General features: G+C 41.5%; 1 protein-coding gene across 3 annotated transcripts in view; it reads right to left on the reverse strand.

The window, feature by feature from the left end:
• The window catches only part of RTTN (rotatin), an 86,461-nt gene that overhangs the window by 39,662 nt on the left and 30,574 nt on the right, over nt 1–16,225 (reverse strand). For all 3 annotated transcript variants that reach the window (XM_083449986.1, XM_083449987.1, XM_083449985.1), the window contains exons 26-32: nt 15,187–15,331; nt 13,917–14,071; nt 12,297–12,516; nt 9,510–9,638; nt 8,183–8,287; nt 5,400–5,558; nt 3,217–3,288 (exon numbers count right to left, since the gene is read on the reverse strand). In XM_083449986.1, the coding sequence (XP_083306112.1) occupies nt 3,217–3,288; nt 5,400–5,558; nt 8,183–8,287; nt 9,510–9,638; nt 12,297–12,516; nt 13,917–14,071; nt 15,187–15,331 (985 nt within the window). The remainder of the gene's footprint in view (nt 1–3,216; nt 3,289–5,399; nt 5,559–8,182; nt 8,288–9,509; nt 9,639–12,296; nt 12,517–13,916; nt 14,072–15,186; nt 15,332–16,225) is intronic.

Below are 16,225 nucleotides of genomic sequence, written 5' to 3' on the forward strand. Positions count from 1 at the left end.
TTGACCACAAACTTAACATGAGCCAACAGTGTGACGCGGCAGCTAAAAAAGCCAATGCAATTCTGGGCTGCATCAATAGGAGTATAGCATCTAGATCAAGGGAAGTTATAGTGCCACTGTATTCTGCTCTGGTCAGACCTCACCTGGAGTACTGTGTCCAGTTCTGGGCACCACAGTTCAAGAAAGACACTGACAAACTAGAACGTGTACAGAGGAGGGCAACCAAAATGGTCAAAGGCCTGGAAACAATGCCTTATGAGGATCGGCTAAGGGAGCTGGGCATGTTTAGCCTGGAGAAGAGGAGGTTAAGGGGTGATATGATAGCCATGTTCAAATATATAAAAGGATGTCACATAGAGGAGGGAGAAAGGTTGTTTTCTGCTGCTCCAGAGAAGCGGACACGGAGCAATGGATACAAACTACAAGAAAGAAGATTCCACCTAAACATTAGGAAGAACTTCCTGACAGTAAGAGCTGTTCGACAGTGGAATTTGCTGCCAAGGAGTGTGGTGGAGTCTCCTTCTTTGGAGGTCTTTAAGCAGAGGCTTGACAACCATATGTCAGGAGTGCTCTGATGGTGTTTCCTGCTTGGCAGGGGGTTGGACTCGATGACCCTTGTGGTCTCTTCCAACTCTATGATTCTATGATTCTATGATTCTATGGTTATATTAGACAAGCTACAACACTATAAATAGAACGTATATTAAAATATATTATTCAGATGTCACCTAATATAAACAAGTCTCTAGGCAACCTACAAACAGAATAAAAATACAGTTAAAAACAGCAATAATTAATGCACTAAGAAAAAGGAGAAATACATCAATAATAGCAAATGGGAAAAAGACCAGCAGTCTTAGGCCAGGATAACTCATTACACTCCATCAAATGCCTGGGAAGGTCTTAACCTGCTGTCAAAAATATGCTTAAAGTCAGCTCTGGGCCATAAAAAAAGCCCCCAAACTCATTAACTGCATGAATTATTTGCTCCCAGAAAACTCGCTTTTGTTGTTGATGATGATTCTTCCTTTTTCTGCAATTGGAACTCCATTAAAGAAAAACCTATGTCAGTTCAATAGTATCCCATGGAGGTATTTAATATAGGTTTTCAGAACTATACTGATCTTCTTTCAATGTTAAAATAATATCTATCTTCACTCTGCCAGAACAAGTAGGTTCTAGAGATACAATTCACATAATTATGGATCTACTGTACAAGACGGAGAGTGGTCTGCTTGTTGCAAGAAACTCCCGGGGAAATAGGTTCTAAATAACTCCTGCCAAGTTTATCCTCCTGCCTTGGCTAAGCCACACAACAGTATCTAGGCCACAGAGAAGTGTTTGAACTTAGCATCCATTTTAAGGCTAGGGCTTGATATCTCCTGCTCACAGGAGGATTATTTTACATTTATTTTAAAGCACCCAGTGAGGATGAAATGAAACCCAAAGATGTCCCTCTTCTACTTGTGCGGGTCTTGCAAAGCTGTGAAAAGTGTTATTAGTGCCTGACCAAGTGCTGGTAGACCACACTGCCAGTGGCTATTTCCTTTCTGCTCATGGTTATTTGAATCCAATCCATTTTTTAAAAAAAGATCAAAAGGATACATTTACTATTGAAACAGTTCTTTTTAAAAGCATTCACAAAATGTTTAAAAGGTATTTCACAAACCTATTAAAAACGCTTTAAGATGCAGCTTCAAAAGAACTGACAAGCTCAAATAGGCAGTTTACCAATTTTTTTCTGTACTAATCCGTGCTGGCATCGTTCCCTCCTACAAACAGGAATTTCATTTCCCAAACTAATCTTTCTGGGTCCCTGGAGCTGCTATATAGGGATGCTTTAAAGTCAATTATTCCAAAAGCTCTTTAGTACATCGAGTACCTGTAAATTCCTGCTTCCCTTTGCTACCACTACCTTTGAGGGGAGCATTGCCAGGAGAGACAACTGCTGGCCATCAGCCCATGTGAGGAAGTCCCGCCCCAGGGAGACCAAAAATAGGGTGTTCTATGTCCGACTGAGTCCCATTCTTCCCACAGCTGCTGCTGAAGAGGCTGGTGAGACAGCAACAATAGCAAGAGGGCTGAGGAGCAGACTGAGACCTCCTTCCCCAAGATGCCCCACAAGAGTTAATGCCCACAGTGACAAGGGCTGGGAATAGCTGGCGCCATCTGCTCAGACTCGCAGGGGTCAGCAAACTTTTTTGGCAGGGGGCCGGTCCACTGTCCCTCAGACCTTGTGAGGGGCCGGACTATATTTTGAAAATAAAATGAACGAATTCCTATGCTCCACAAATAACCCAGAGACGGATTTTAAATAAAAGCGCACATTCTACTCATGTAAAAACACGCTGATTCCCAGACCGTCTGCAGGCCGGATTTAGAAGGCGATTGGGCTGGATCCGGCCCCTGGGCCTTAGTTTGCCTACCCATGGCTCAGAGCAACAACATCTGGTGATCTAAGAAAAGGGCTCCAAACAATTCCTCTTCCATAGTACCTCCCATTTTCTGCCTCTGACTTTGAGGGAGGAAGAGACTGGAGCCACATGGCACCATCAATTGATCCCACGATGGCATCTGGTATTCTGCAGTCAGCTTTAAAGAGGACACTTGTTTCTCTCATCTCAGGAATTCTCTCAGACAAGCAGGACAGCAATATTCCAGAAACATTTTTTTCCAATGTTTGCATGCACCTTATTGGTTCAGGGTAATTGTGAGGACAGTCTCATCAACCAACACATCAGACTTTGCTGTTGTGAACAACTCTTAAAACCATCATAGTTGAAAAACAAATATTGTAAAATAAAATGCATCAACAAATTACATCCATCATCTCTCCAAACATAAGTCACACACTTTGATCCCATTATGGTAATGGGAAAAAAGATTAAACACATCCCTCAAATTAAAAGCAAGTGAAATTGGCAGTGTTCTTTAACTAGCTGAAGCCCTAGGTTAAGTTGCAAGTCCACTCTGTAAGGATAGAATAATTTGAGAACGATGATATTTTGGTTTTATCCAGTAGAGAAAGAATGTTGGGGGAAGAATTGTTTTGCTTGTCCCAATCATTACTGAAAACAGGGTAAGAATGTTCATTATTTTCACTTCTAAAGTACATCTAAAGCAGCTTGTACCCTTTTCTTTCCTCTAACAAGGATATAAAATATTGGACGCAATTATATTGATGAGCAATGGAAACTCATCAAGTCAACTAGTCACCTGCCAAATAGAGTCTTTAACCTCTTCAGTGGGCAGTGGAATCACCAAAAGATTCTGAAGAATAAATGCAGCCTGCAAAAGAAAAATCAAACATCAACAGTGCCACCTGGCTGCAGCTAAATAATTGAAGACAAGAAGGCTGTTTCAGATATACACTATTATCATCAAAAGTAATGTTCAGGCCACTTTCACCTTCTATTTTAAGGAATTCAGAAGCTATTTGGATTTTGATTACTCAGTGAGTCATTTTAAAAAAATCAAATGTTATGCTGTCTTGTCAAGTTGAGGGAGGGGGAAGTGCCATTTTATTTTTAGGATAAATTTTCACTGAGGACAAAGCATGAATAGCTGAAACATCCATTACACAGAAAATACACAACTACATGCATTTGACTTATTTTTAGTATAATTTTCTTTAATTGCTAAGATTTTCTGAAAATTGATTTCTGCGTATTACTTTCTTTTCTATCATGTCTAACCTTGTTTGTTTACATAGTGCAGAAACAGTAGGCTTCCACTGTGTTGGGAAAAATTATGAGAACTCATGTTTGTTCCTCTACGTTTCAGTGAGGATGTCTGCTTTGAATCACAAAATAAAGAAGTGTGACCAATAGCTGAAGAGCTTCTTTAACGAAATTTAAAAAAGAAAACGCCGAAACATTCAGCATAATAAATTCTACCTGACATATCTAAAAATGCCATTATAACAGCAGGAATGAGGAAAACCTTTTTTTAAAAAAGAGCAAAACTGAACTGAGTTTGGGATTCAACTGACCTGTTTTGAAGTGACCATCAATGTAGGTTATAGGTGATATTTAACTAACTCCTTTCCTCCTGTGTGTGCCCCACAGCATCCCCAGATATACTCCAGAGGGCTGGGAGAACCCCCATAAGAGATTTAGGGGAGTGGGGTGGGAGGAGGAGAGGAGTGAGAAAGATTCATCATTCCATATGTTCACCATAGTGCTACAGCAGCTACACTGAATACAACCCTATGAAGTGTCTTAAGCCAATCAGGGGACATGGTACTTTTAGTCACTGCTTCCAGGCACACCCAAACAAAGCACGCTTTCTACCACTTTGCCTTGGCATACCTAGATACACTCTAAATAGTGTTAGAATGATGGTCTCTCAGAAAGAGAACCAACACTATGCAAGATTGTACTTCAAAGGGGTTGAACAAGGCTGTCCTGGCCCCCGTCCAAAACCAGGCAACAGAGGTGTTTACTTGTACTTAGAGAAGTAAACTTTTATTATGGCAGTCCAACAAAACAAATTCTGCATCTACGAAAGAGCAGAATCTAGCCCTGGTGCTCTTATAGGGTGGATGAATAGTTTCCCCATCTTCCTGCCAAGCTTTAAACAGAGGTGGAAAAGGATCAGCTACTTGTGCAACTTATCTGCAAGCATGCCATCCTCCCTTCATTGAGGGAGATGAGTCTCCACTTTTGATGTGCCATCTCTCCTTGGGAGAGATCTTCGGAACTATTCTGTTGCAGAAGTCTGAACTCTGCTCCTCCATCATCCTCCACAGTCTGGGAAGGGGCAGCCCCTGAGTCTCCCTCCTTTGAATTCTGGGTGCAGGGTGGGGGTGCTTCATCAAGCAGGCTCTGCTGCACCCCTCTTCCCTTCTGACTCCGCATCCTCAAGTGCTCCAGATCAGAATCAGAGCACCCAGGGTGGACCATGACACTGACAGAGGGAGAACTGTTCAAACTCAGTTTAAGAGTCTAAATGTGAACCTGCCCTAGTTTCACCTAAATTGTATTTAGGTTTCAGATGACAAAAGCAGAAAATGTATGTGTACGCAATCTTGTTTTGCTGATGTTGGGTATTTCTTCCTCCTCTTCATAATCTTCAGTACTCAATACACAGGCTCAAATGGGGAGTGTAAAGGGAGAGATGATACACATTTATTGGATTCCATGCAATTTTACAAGCACGTCAAAGTTATCTCAAAGTTTCCACAATAAGAAAATTACAGAACAAGTCAAGTAATGCTTGTTCCGAGAAAGTGACATAAATGATTGCAACCTTGTATCCACTTATCTTAGACTAAGAGCTATTGAACTCAATGAGACTCACTTTTGAGTAGACACCTAAAGGAAAGGAGTATGCTGTAAGAGAACTTCAGAGAACTATCACAGAACAAACCATTTTTACAGGGAGCAGAATTTACATACCTCTCTTCGGACCATGCTGCATTCAGACTGGTCCAGAAGGATGTTAATCACCGTTCCCCACAAGCCTCCTGATATGTTCTGGCAGCTTTCAGCCAACGCGAAGCAGCCTACTTCGAGGGATGTAAGTGCTGATCCTATGGCGAGGGATGTGAACTTTACCTAGAATTAACGAAAATCAAAACCATTTACACATTAAAATCCAACTTTTCTCCAACCTCCACATTGCATTTTAGACCACGTTCCCCACCATTTAGAAGTTTATTGAAAACCCGCAAATTGATTCTTAAAACCAATAATCTGGTTTTAAAACGTTTTGCCTCAAGGCTGATATGGAATATTTTTAATAAAAAGTTAGGTCACAAAGACCTAACAGTTTATGGAAATGTAAAACTCGCTCATCAAAGTATTTAGGACAAGCAAAGTTTTAAAAGGTACAATACGGTAATGTTCGATACAGTAATAGTAATGCGTGTAAGGTGAACACAAAACCATTCATTCATTTACTGAATCGGTAAGACTAATAAAATAAAATAAAAACCCACACCTTTGCCCTGCCTTCCTTTTCCTATTGTTAAAATAGCATGGGGGAAAATCTGTTTCTTGACTGAATTATTCTGAGATCAAGAAGGAAAGATAGCACCCTTCATTCAAGAAACTGCTGAACAGTGACTACTGTCCAATTATATTTTAGATAATCATTCTAGCATAGCATCCAATATGCCCACGGATACATTTTATGGTGCCCTTGAGGTTCCCACCCCTTCCTCTGCTGAAATTACATTTGAGAGCAGAATCCTCTTGTAGCCAACAGAATATGCCGTGGTGTCTGTTTCATTTGTTGTGCACGTGCAGTGTCCATGAGTTTCCGCAGTTTGCAAATGCACCCATGAGCCTCAAAAGGTTGGCGACCCTGATTTAAGCCCTAATGTCAACTTGTACCATCCCCACCCCAAAACTTGCAAAGAATTCTAAGAACAGAACTGCTCAAAACAAAGCTCTCAGATGTTTTACCAGATGGGCATCTCCACCCCCATCATTCAGCCCAGATCCAGGTCCAGTGCCAAGGGCCTTCTGGTGGTTCCCTCACTACGAGAAGTGAGGTTACAGGAAACCAGGCAAAGGGCCTTCTCGGTTGTGTCACCCGCCCTGTGGAATGCCGTCCCATCAGATGTCAAGCAAATAAACAACTATCCTACTTTTAGAAGACATCTGAAGGCAGCCCTGTTTAGGGAAGTTTTTAATGTTTTAAGTATTATTCTGTTTTTAAAGTTCTGTTGAAAGCCGCCCAGAGTGGCTGGGGAAACCCAGCCAGAAGGGTGGGGTAGAAATAATAAAATTATTATTATTATCATCATCATCATCTCAATAGAATTTGAGGGTTTGATTTTTTTTTTGAGGGGGGTAGAAAAACTGAACTGTGCATGCATAGATGCATTGCTATGTGGAAGAAAATGGAATGCCTGGTTTTTCTTCCCACAAACAGGAGATTACTATGCTTAGGAAGAATGGATGAGGAGCCCCTTAAGGTGAACAATGACACTGCCATCTGCAAGAGGTGGCTGGCTTACACTGAAGCAAAATATGCAAAATTCCTTTTGGCAGAAACAGGCAATGTATTATAGCAGAAAAGGTGAAAGAGGCTTTTGTTCTGCAGTTCATGTTTCTCATATTGATCCTTGCACTGAAAGGCAAAAGAAGCTGTTAACAGCAGCTATTCTCTTGAATGCCAACTTAGTTTATAAGTAGCTAAGGTACTGTTGGAACGGAAGAAATTATTTCACCTCTGCCCTCCCCACTTTTCTTGTCTCTTGAAAAAAAACATATATTGCTATGAAAAATTGATATTTTCCTCTGCTGTCGTCTCCCTTTTCTCCCATGTTCAATTTACCCAGGGGACAAATGTTTCAAGAAGCAAAATGTAGAGCCTTTAGCCTTCATTACCCATTGTTGTTATCCTCCAGGGTTGAGCAATTTGTTAAGCGCCAAAAGCCGCATCAAAAATACTACAGGTGCCAGAGGACAAAAGAAAGCTTATATGAGTTAACTATTAGCTGTGTACAATTAACAAGTTTGCATACAGTGTTCATTAATACTGACAGATGCCATAATACAGCTTGTCAACATGTTGCAGTTATTCAGTCAAGTCCTTTGGGCATCTCTACAAGTGGGACTTGGGAGACCTGCTGTAGTACAGGTGAGTGTACAACTGGTTGTGAAGCTCCTTGGTGTCAGCTTCCTACTATAACAGTTCATGTTGAAACCACAAAGTAATTCCAGTCCCCAAACAGTCACCCCAACCTTCAAGTGGGAGGAATCCAAAGGGAGGGAGGGATAGTGGGGGGAAATGAAATGGTTTGAATGTCGTCCTTGATATAAATCAGTTTCCCTACTCCCTGCTATACAGGAGGAGAGTTGGACATGAGGCAAAGCAGGATGGGTGGAACACTCCTTGTACTCCAGTGGAAGCAATGCATGGAATTTTCTCCCAATTTTAGCACAGCGCAATACACCTTCCCTGCCAGGGCTCTTATGATACCAGAGGGCAGAGCATTTCACTCTGTACTGAGCATCCACTAAATCGCCACAGAACTGCTGGGACAATCTTCATCTGCCTCCACACCTCCAAGGTTGGGAGGAAAGTTGGCTGCTCAAACTTGCCAGGCGGCAACAGTGCACTTGCCATGAAAAATGCAGAACTGACCTTGTGCGGATTGGACAACATCATCATATTTGTTGTATTGCAAGCATGAAGCAACAATTCCAACAGTGAGGGTTTTACTGACCTCTGGATCTCTGTCTACCCATAATGGAATCAGCCAAGCCAAGCCTTGCCGAGAAACAACTTGTTCTTCGCTGTTATATGGCAAGAACCAGAGAGGTATCCAGTCCTAAAAGATAAACAGATGAATCCTTAACCTTAAGGTAGCCTTCATATAACACAATCTAGTCATTATTTATTCCAGCATTTAAGACTGTGCATTAGTGTACACTTTTACAATAAGGAGCAAAGACAGGAGACTCTATCCCAATGGTAAGGGCACCATAAGGCACAGTAAGGCCATGTGTAATCTGGTAATGATATCTTGGAAGGAAATTAAATATATAGTCCTCAATTGCTTCTTGTTGGTTACAATGCAGAATTTTCATTTGACATACAACTACCTATTCAAAGTTTAAACCTGTCTGAGCCACATGAATGCCAAGAGTCATTTGAGCTGCTCGGGCTGAAAAGTCACTGCTGAACAGACTAGATTGGAAATACAATTTCATGCCAAGGGAAGAGTAGAAAATTGCAAGGAGCTGAAATGCTCAGCTGCTCTAGCCTAACTTCCTCCAGTATAGGAGTGACATTGCAGTGGGAACAATTTTCCTGTTATTTATTCCAAGTCTTAATTGGGATCTCAATATTTATTTCTTGGGGGGGTTAGGAGCTAGACCCCTACCAGGCCATGTAGGGGTTGGGAAACACCAGGGTTTCCCAAACTTGGGTTTACAGCTGTTTTTGGACTACATTTCCCTTCATTCTTGACCACTGGTCCTGCCAGCTAGGGATGATGGGAGTTGTAGTCCAAAAACAGCTGGAGACCCAAGTTTGGGAAACCCTGTACTAGTTTCCAAGGTTTACCCTTTCCTACTTTCACACCAGTGGATTTCAGTATAGGGCAAAGAACCCATAAACTACATATATTAAACAAGTTGTGCCCCACATTCTATAAATGAACATTAATATCACCAAGTATATAATCAAACCCTCTTCTGAAAAACATTTTTAACACACCGATTCTTCTCCTCCCTACAACCGTTATGACCTCACTTGGATGCTACTGCAGCAACACATTCCTGCCTGGAAACTAAGGATTGTTTTTTCTTCCATGAACGCACTTGTGTACAGCTTGAAGAAGCAAAGGTTGACCACGGTGCTCATGTTAACACTCAGACTTACAATTGTTTACCAAGGACCCCAATAACAAATGCACCCATTGAAATGCAAATCCGCTATCACAGAGCACTGGTGGTGCACAGAGTTGACAGCTAATTAGAACTGTCAGTAACTGCACGTTATCCGAGTAGCTTAAGCTATGAGACAAGGGCTGCTGTTATTCCTCTTACCGCATTTGGAGCCTGAGACATCATTTCATGGGACAAGTGAAGCAAACAAAGGATGGCGCTCTTTGTGACACCTTTCCCCATGAAAGACATGGCATTTCCTCCCCATTCGACATAAAAAGATGAGATGACCTGGAAAGAAAAACACAGAACGGCAGCTTAACCGCAAACTATTGATGTATGTATGATGTATATAATCTGAATTGCAGATGTGAGTCAATGGCACCCACAAAGACAACAAGTTCTTAACTTCACTAAATAGACACTTTCCCATGCCGTTTTCAAGAGCAGTTTTATAAGCAGACATTTCTAAATCCTGTTCCTGTGTCAAGCAACTCTCGTTCACACTTTATGTCATCTATCTCTTTCTTCTGGATCTGTAATTCCCCCATTTTACTATTACATTCAACAAGTCTCCACAAAAGAAGCAAAATTGTAACAAAGTAAGGTCAGCATATGCAGGAGGTGGGGAAATCTATTACCTAAGTCAGATAATATTACAATATCTATGGCTGTCTTGGGCACAAACATAATGAAGCAGTATGCAAGGTTCTGGCACGATAAAGACTACAATTATGTTGCTAGTTACAGGAAGAGTGAAGTACATATGTTTAGTGTAGGAGTACTGCACTTCAAATCTATATTTCTTATGAGAAGTTTGATATTGCTTCTTGGTTAGATAATTTGGCAAGAGACTAGAAGGTTATTTTCATGACAAAATCCTGTTGTTTCATTTCTAGCTCGGCATCACACACACTGCACTAAGTAATTTAGGCTTTCAATAATTTTTAGACTATTTGTGGATTGTACAAATATAATACAGAGACGCTCATTAATTTTCGTCATTTTGGGGATATGCGAAGTAAACACACAAATTTGCTTTTAAAGAGGTTAAAAGCCTGCAGTACAAAAGCAGAAGCAGCCACCATCTGTTCAGTGACCATTTCAGATGGAAAGCTGTGTAAGAGCTACTAGCTTTCTTTGAAAGAAATACAAAGCAGACAAAAAAAAAACCCCTCAATTAAATGGCTCCAATTTCAGAAGCCACTCTACATTGAGATCTCATCTGATTTAGTCACCAATTATAGACGCATCACGGCATCCCATCCCATTTTTAATTTATGTAATCAGCCATCAGCAGGACTTCCACATCTGCACTCCGTTCGGTGCTAACAATTACATAAAAGGCCAGCCCTTTCTAGAAACAGCCCTGTTATTAGCCAACAATGACATTTTAAGAGCTGAATTTAGAAAGAAAAGCAGAAGTCTATTAAATAATATTTTATTTATACATCTAAGTGACATAGAATCCAAAATCAGATTTAAACTCCCACTTCTTCCCCATTTTACCACAACAGATTATCAAAAAACATTGTTTGTTACATAATGACAGTAATGGCAACATTTCTGCCCTAAAGAAACTCTTGCTTCATAATGAAAACCTCCAAAAGAGTTTGGAGACCTAAAAGACTAAGGAAGCCCACATGCTTTATTCTATTGGATTACTTACAAACTTCTGCCTAGCTTTAAATGCCAAAAGAACTGCTGTGGCAAAAAGACATCAAAAGAAAGCTACAACCAGCTTTTATTGCTTCTTATCCATGGGTTTATCTATCGTCTTTCAAATGCAGCCTAACAGCTTTATTGTATAATGAAATGAAATATTCTTAGCTGAACAGTATGTCAATACGGACTGCAAGAAGATCAAACCTATCCATTCTGAAGGAAATCAGCCCTGAGTGCTCACTGGAAGGACAGATCCTGAAGCTGAGGCTCCAATACTTTGGCCACCTCATGAGAAGACTCCCTGGAAAAGACCCTGATGTTGGGAAAGATTGAGGGCACAAGGAGAAGGGGACGACAGAGGACGAGATGGTTGGACAGTGTTCTCGAAGCCACCAGCATGAGTTTGACCAAACTGCAGGAGGCAGTGGAAGACAGGAGTGCCTGGCGTGCTCTGGTCCATGGGGTCACGAAGAGTCAGACACGACTAAATGACTAAACAACAAATGTCAATATAAACGAGTTCATTCAAAAGTTGTCCCATCAGTGCTGTTTGTGGGTGAGCAGGTGGGTGATAGCAATTGTAGTTCTTCTAGCTTGCAAAAGTTCCTTGCCTGTTGGTATCTTTCCTGCCAAGAGTTCACAGTCCATCCTGTGGTTTTTCTCCCTAGCCCCACTTCCTCAAGTTCTACATCTTATCTTGCAATACTTGCTGCACTGATGCCTTTTTGAATAAACACATACTTTCCCAATAGCTTTACAGTGTGGGGAGTTTCATGGGGAGGAAAATAACCCATGATCCTGTGCCTGGATGTCACACTAAGCCAGGGATTTATTGCTTCCACAGGAACAAAGCAGCAGCCTCCTGTGTAATCATTATAAGCTATGATTTTATAACAGTATTTTTAGAAGTTCCATATCCATTAGTAAAAAAAAAACATAGGCGTTAATGCATAGGCTTGGATCCAGACTTCCTGTGAGCAAAACATTGCTTACAGCGTAAACCCACTGCACATGTGTTGAGGAGGGGGTGCTGGTCATAAAATCAATCCTTCCTCTTGAGTTTCCAGAAAAGCTGCTCTGAAGGACTGGAGGATGCATCAGAATGGCATAGGAGGAGGCTAGAAAAATCACCTCCTCTTCTACCTTGAGCAGGAGCATCTACTGGATCTTACTTGCTGCCACAAACAGAAGCAGCCCTTCCATTTGTGGAAAGGGCATTATGGATCCAACCCACTGCATTCTGCTTACCGGTCGCATTGAGATCTGTATTCATAATTCACTAACCTCAAGAAGCCCTGCTAAGTATTTCTTACAAATGGCGAATGGCTCCATTGTAACAGAGTACGAACTCCAGCCTGGGAGTGCAGTGACATGAACCATGCCTCTTAATGTTCTTTCCAGAGAAGGTAATCCATAGAAATGGGGGGCATCTGTTACTCGTAAATACTGCAGAAGTTTAAGAGCGAGTTCTGTTCGGAAATAGCCAGTAAGCTCTAGGTCTTTCCTGTAACGAAATGTAAGATTCAAGGTTCTAGCATTATATATTAATTAATTAGTTTACTCACTGGATAGCAACAGTGCCTGTTTAAATCTATAGTTCATATAATTTAAGTTCAGATACACTAATGTACTAGAAGAAGAAAGGGGGCATGCAAAGGAGGTAGATACGAATGATGGCAGAATATGGAAGCCTCACCATATTGTGGCATTTTATATTGCTGGATATAACAGGGACCTCACTATAACTGAGAAAATGCTTGAAGAAGCTGCAGAGATGTCCAGCCAATACATGGCTGTAGAATCTCCAGAGGGTCAGCCTTGGCATTAAGTAATGCATGTACTGATTCACAAATAATAACTCCTACTTGCAAGCAGTGGGAGAAGAGGAGAAAAAGAAGACAGATTAACCTATCTGCCACAAAACAAGAGTTCTGTAGCTTGCATTCAAGCAGAAGGTGCTTAACTGCTACAAGAATATTACAAGCCAACACATTGGCGCGCTCTTCCTTCTAATAGTCATGAGCAGGTACCTTACTGTCCAATCTACAGTTTCGTCAGGACATCATCCTGCCTGTGAGCCTTAAGGCATGCAGTTGACTGCAAACATATTGGCCAAGTTCAAAAAGTCTTTCTTCCTTTTCATCAAAGCTCTGGCCCCTAAATCATCAGTTCAGGCCAACAGTTTTCAACCTGTGTTCCAGAGAGCCCCAGGCTTCCTCAATGGAAAGATCAGAAACAGCTGACAAAACTTATTTATGTAACAAAGATATACCTTGCTCTTCAGTGTGAGAAACCCTCAAAATATGGCTTACAAAGAATCAAAACAGAACAGAAATAATAAAAGCAGCAGTAGCAAACAACAAGCATACATTAAAAATCAGCACAACACAAAGCTAAACAGGAAAAAAATAAATCAGGGCTGCTTCAAGTGGGGTCACCACTGAAATGATACCTGCCAGTCTAATGGACCTTGATGGAGAACCAAAATAAAGTAAATCCAAAGCAGAAATCGGGCAGGCAGCAGCAGCAGAAATGTGTTGGATGTGTTTTAGGGGTCACTCCCAGTTCATGCAGGTCAGTACTTAGGCCTAGCTGGCCATGTGAAGTGACTGCATATTTCATAAAATGCTTTGGGGTCTCTTCTGCCCCCCACATCCTAAGCATCTCAACAGGTCAAGGTGGATCCTGCATGTATGTCAAATACTCTTCTTCACAAATATGTAACTTTCCAGTAAAAATGAAAGCTGGCGCTAACAGAATTTTGGAAAAAGAAACCAAATGGGGGGGGGGGTCACATTCCATGCAGCATGACCAACACTGATATATTAAACTACCTCTCCATGCTATATAGCAACAATATTTTTAAGAATAAAATGTCTTATGGATAACTCTTTTATGCTGTACCTGTCAGTAGCGGACATGAAGCTGAGCAGAAGTGTATTCAAGAAAGCAATCAATTCTTTCTGCAGTTGTTGCCTGACAGCAGTCTTTAGGTCATCTATTTCATCTTGTTGCTGGGATTCTGGCTGCACTACAAGATCGAGTAGAGACTTTGGATTCTGCAGAGAAGATCAGTGAAATGTTATCAGAGCAGGTATTTCATTATTTATTCTCCACCAGAGCTGGGGAATCGGACTGTCATACAGAGGAGCATTTCATACTATGTTTTACCTAAAGAAAATAGTGATAATGAACTGTCCAAAACAAACTGAGGAATAATTAAAGTTGTTCCATTTCCAGTAAGGCATAAATTTCAAATAACTAGATGGTGGCAAGACTCCTGGCACAGACAGAAAGGATTAGAGTGGCTTATCACCTGGAACAGCTTCTAGGGATATCACTTTCCTGACACAACAGGTATCTTTTTTGGGGGGGGGGGCGAGAGATCTTCTTTTTATGATATAAAAACTTACTTATCTGTTACTCATTCACTGCAAGATGCTCAAGTATCTTGCCAATTCTATAGTACACATATCATATTTCCCCAGAACTTAAAACTGCAACATTTTGTTGCTCGGCATATGAACTCTGTCCCCTAATTTGTATCTGTGTTGGGACTGTTTTGTAGAATACGATTGTGCAGCCTGAGCAAGAGAATGGCTTTGCTGCTGTACCTGCAACATCCAAGCTCCTCACCAGTTCCTATATTGCTTACCAGCAGAGACACTCAGCAAAGGGAAGCCAGGTGAGCAAAGGCACGTCATCTGCTACTGAGCTTCTCTCTTTCCTGATGTTTGAACCAAATGAATGAAAGAAGTTGCCTTAGACCAAGTCAGACTATTGGTCCCTCCAGCCAAGTGCAGGCAAATCCTCAAGGTGTCCCACAGAGGCGTTTCACGCCACTGTTACCTGATCTTTTCCAGCCTCATCTGGAGATGCCAGGCACCTTTCAAACCTGAAAATGTTTGCCTCTAGCACTGCGCTGGTCACCATTTGTAACTTGTTAGAAAATTCAACTGTGCCATTGAAGTCTGGAAATATGATGGAAGCTGGACCAGCTGAGGATCCAGCAGATTGTTAGCCAGGTGAGCTCCATTGCCCTTGATGACATGCCTTGTATATGAAGACAGACACCTCTATCTCATCTAAACTCCCTCCAGTGTAGTAGATTAGGAGGGTTGGGTTGCTCTGCCTGCTCCCCAATTAAAAAATCAGTTGTTAGTCAGGGTCTTACATGCTTTAGGATTACATCCAGGATCCATTTTAGATGTTCTACATCTGACATAATCTTCTGTTCCTTAAGAAACTTGTTTAGGAAACATACGATGTCAATCAAGAGTTTCTCATCCTCTGAAGAAGCTGGAAGCACCTGAAGAAACCTTCAGTATAAGAAGGAATTTAGCATTATCACAGGTGTATCATAAGCTTTGACTGATATTTCCCATTCCATCTTTCAGGCTTGAATAACAGTGGTACCTCAGGTTACATACGCTTCAGGTTACATACGCTTCAGGTTACACACTCTGCTAACCCAGAAATAGTGCTTCAGGTTAAGAACTTTGCTTCAGGATAAGAACAGAAATCGTGCTCCGGCAGCGCAGCGCAGCGGCAACAGGAGGCCCCATTAGGTAAAGTGGTGCTTCAGGTTAAGAACAGTTTCAGGTTAAGAACGGACCTACGGAACGAATTAAGTACGGGTACTTAACCCGAGGTACCACTGTATACAGATTACACTCAGATATGTGAAGAAAGCTAGCAGTAACATACAGATGGCAAGTGAAAATGCTCAGCACGAAATGCCAGCATGAAAATGTTAAAACTCGTTTTGACTCATCATGCGCTGCAGTTACGAAATTTCATGTTGTCCACGTGACAGTTTAGCAGAGAAGCAGACCACCCACCCCTTTGTCTATCCCACTGTCTCTGTGAGATACCTCTATGTGCACTGACAGACAGACCTGGAGACACCAACAACAACAACCATCTAACTGCCCAAGGATCTACTTGCGTCCAACAGGCTGGCAGGAGGGGCACAAGGTTGAAGGGGGAAGGAGGAAAGGGGCAAACCACTCACTGCTCAGCCCAAGCCATTAATGCAAGCTGAGTTCCGATTATCTGCTGGGGGCTCTGATTAGGTTAGTACTGTACAGGGATGAGAAAGCAGTCAATGAAACTGAATTCATTAGCTGGGGAAAATTTGTCAGATGTGGGGGCAGCTGATTACTATTTTTTAATAGTAGATATTATGGGCAGAAAAAGAGGACTGTGACTCA

This window comes from Podarcis tiliguerta (genome assembly GCF_965153285.1).
Source record: "Podarcis tiliguerta genome assembly, chromosome: 7".
Taxonomy (NCBI): domain Eukaryota; kingdom Metazoa; phylum Chordata; class Lepidosauria; order Squamata; family Lacertidae; genus Podarcis; species Podarcis tiliguerta.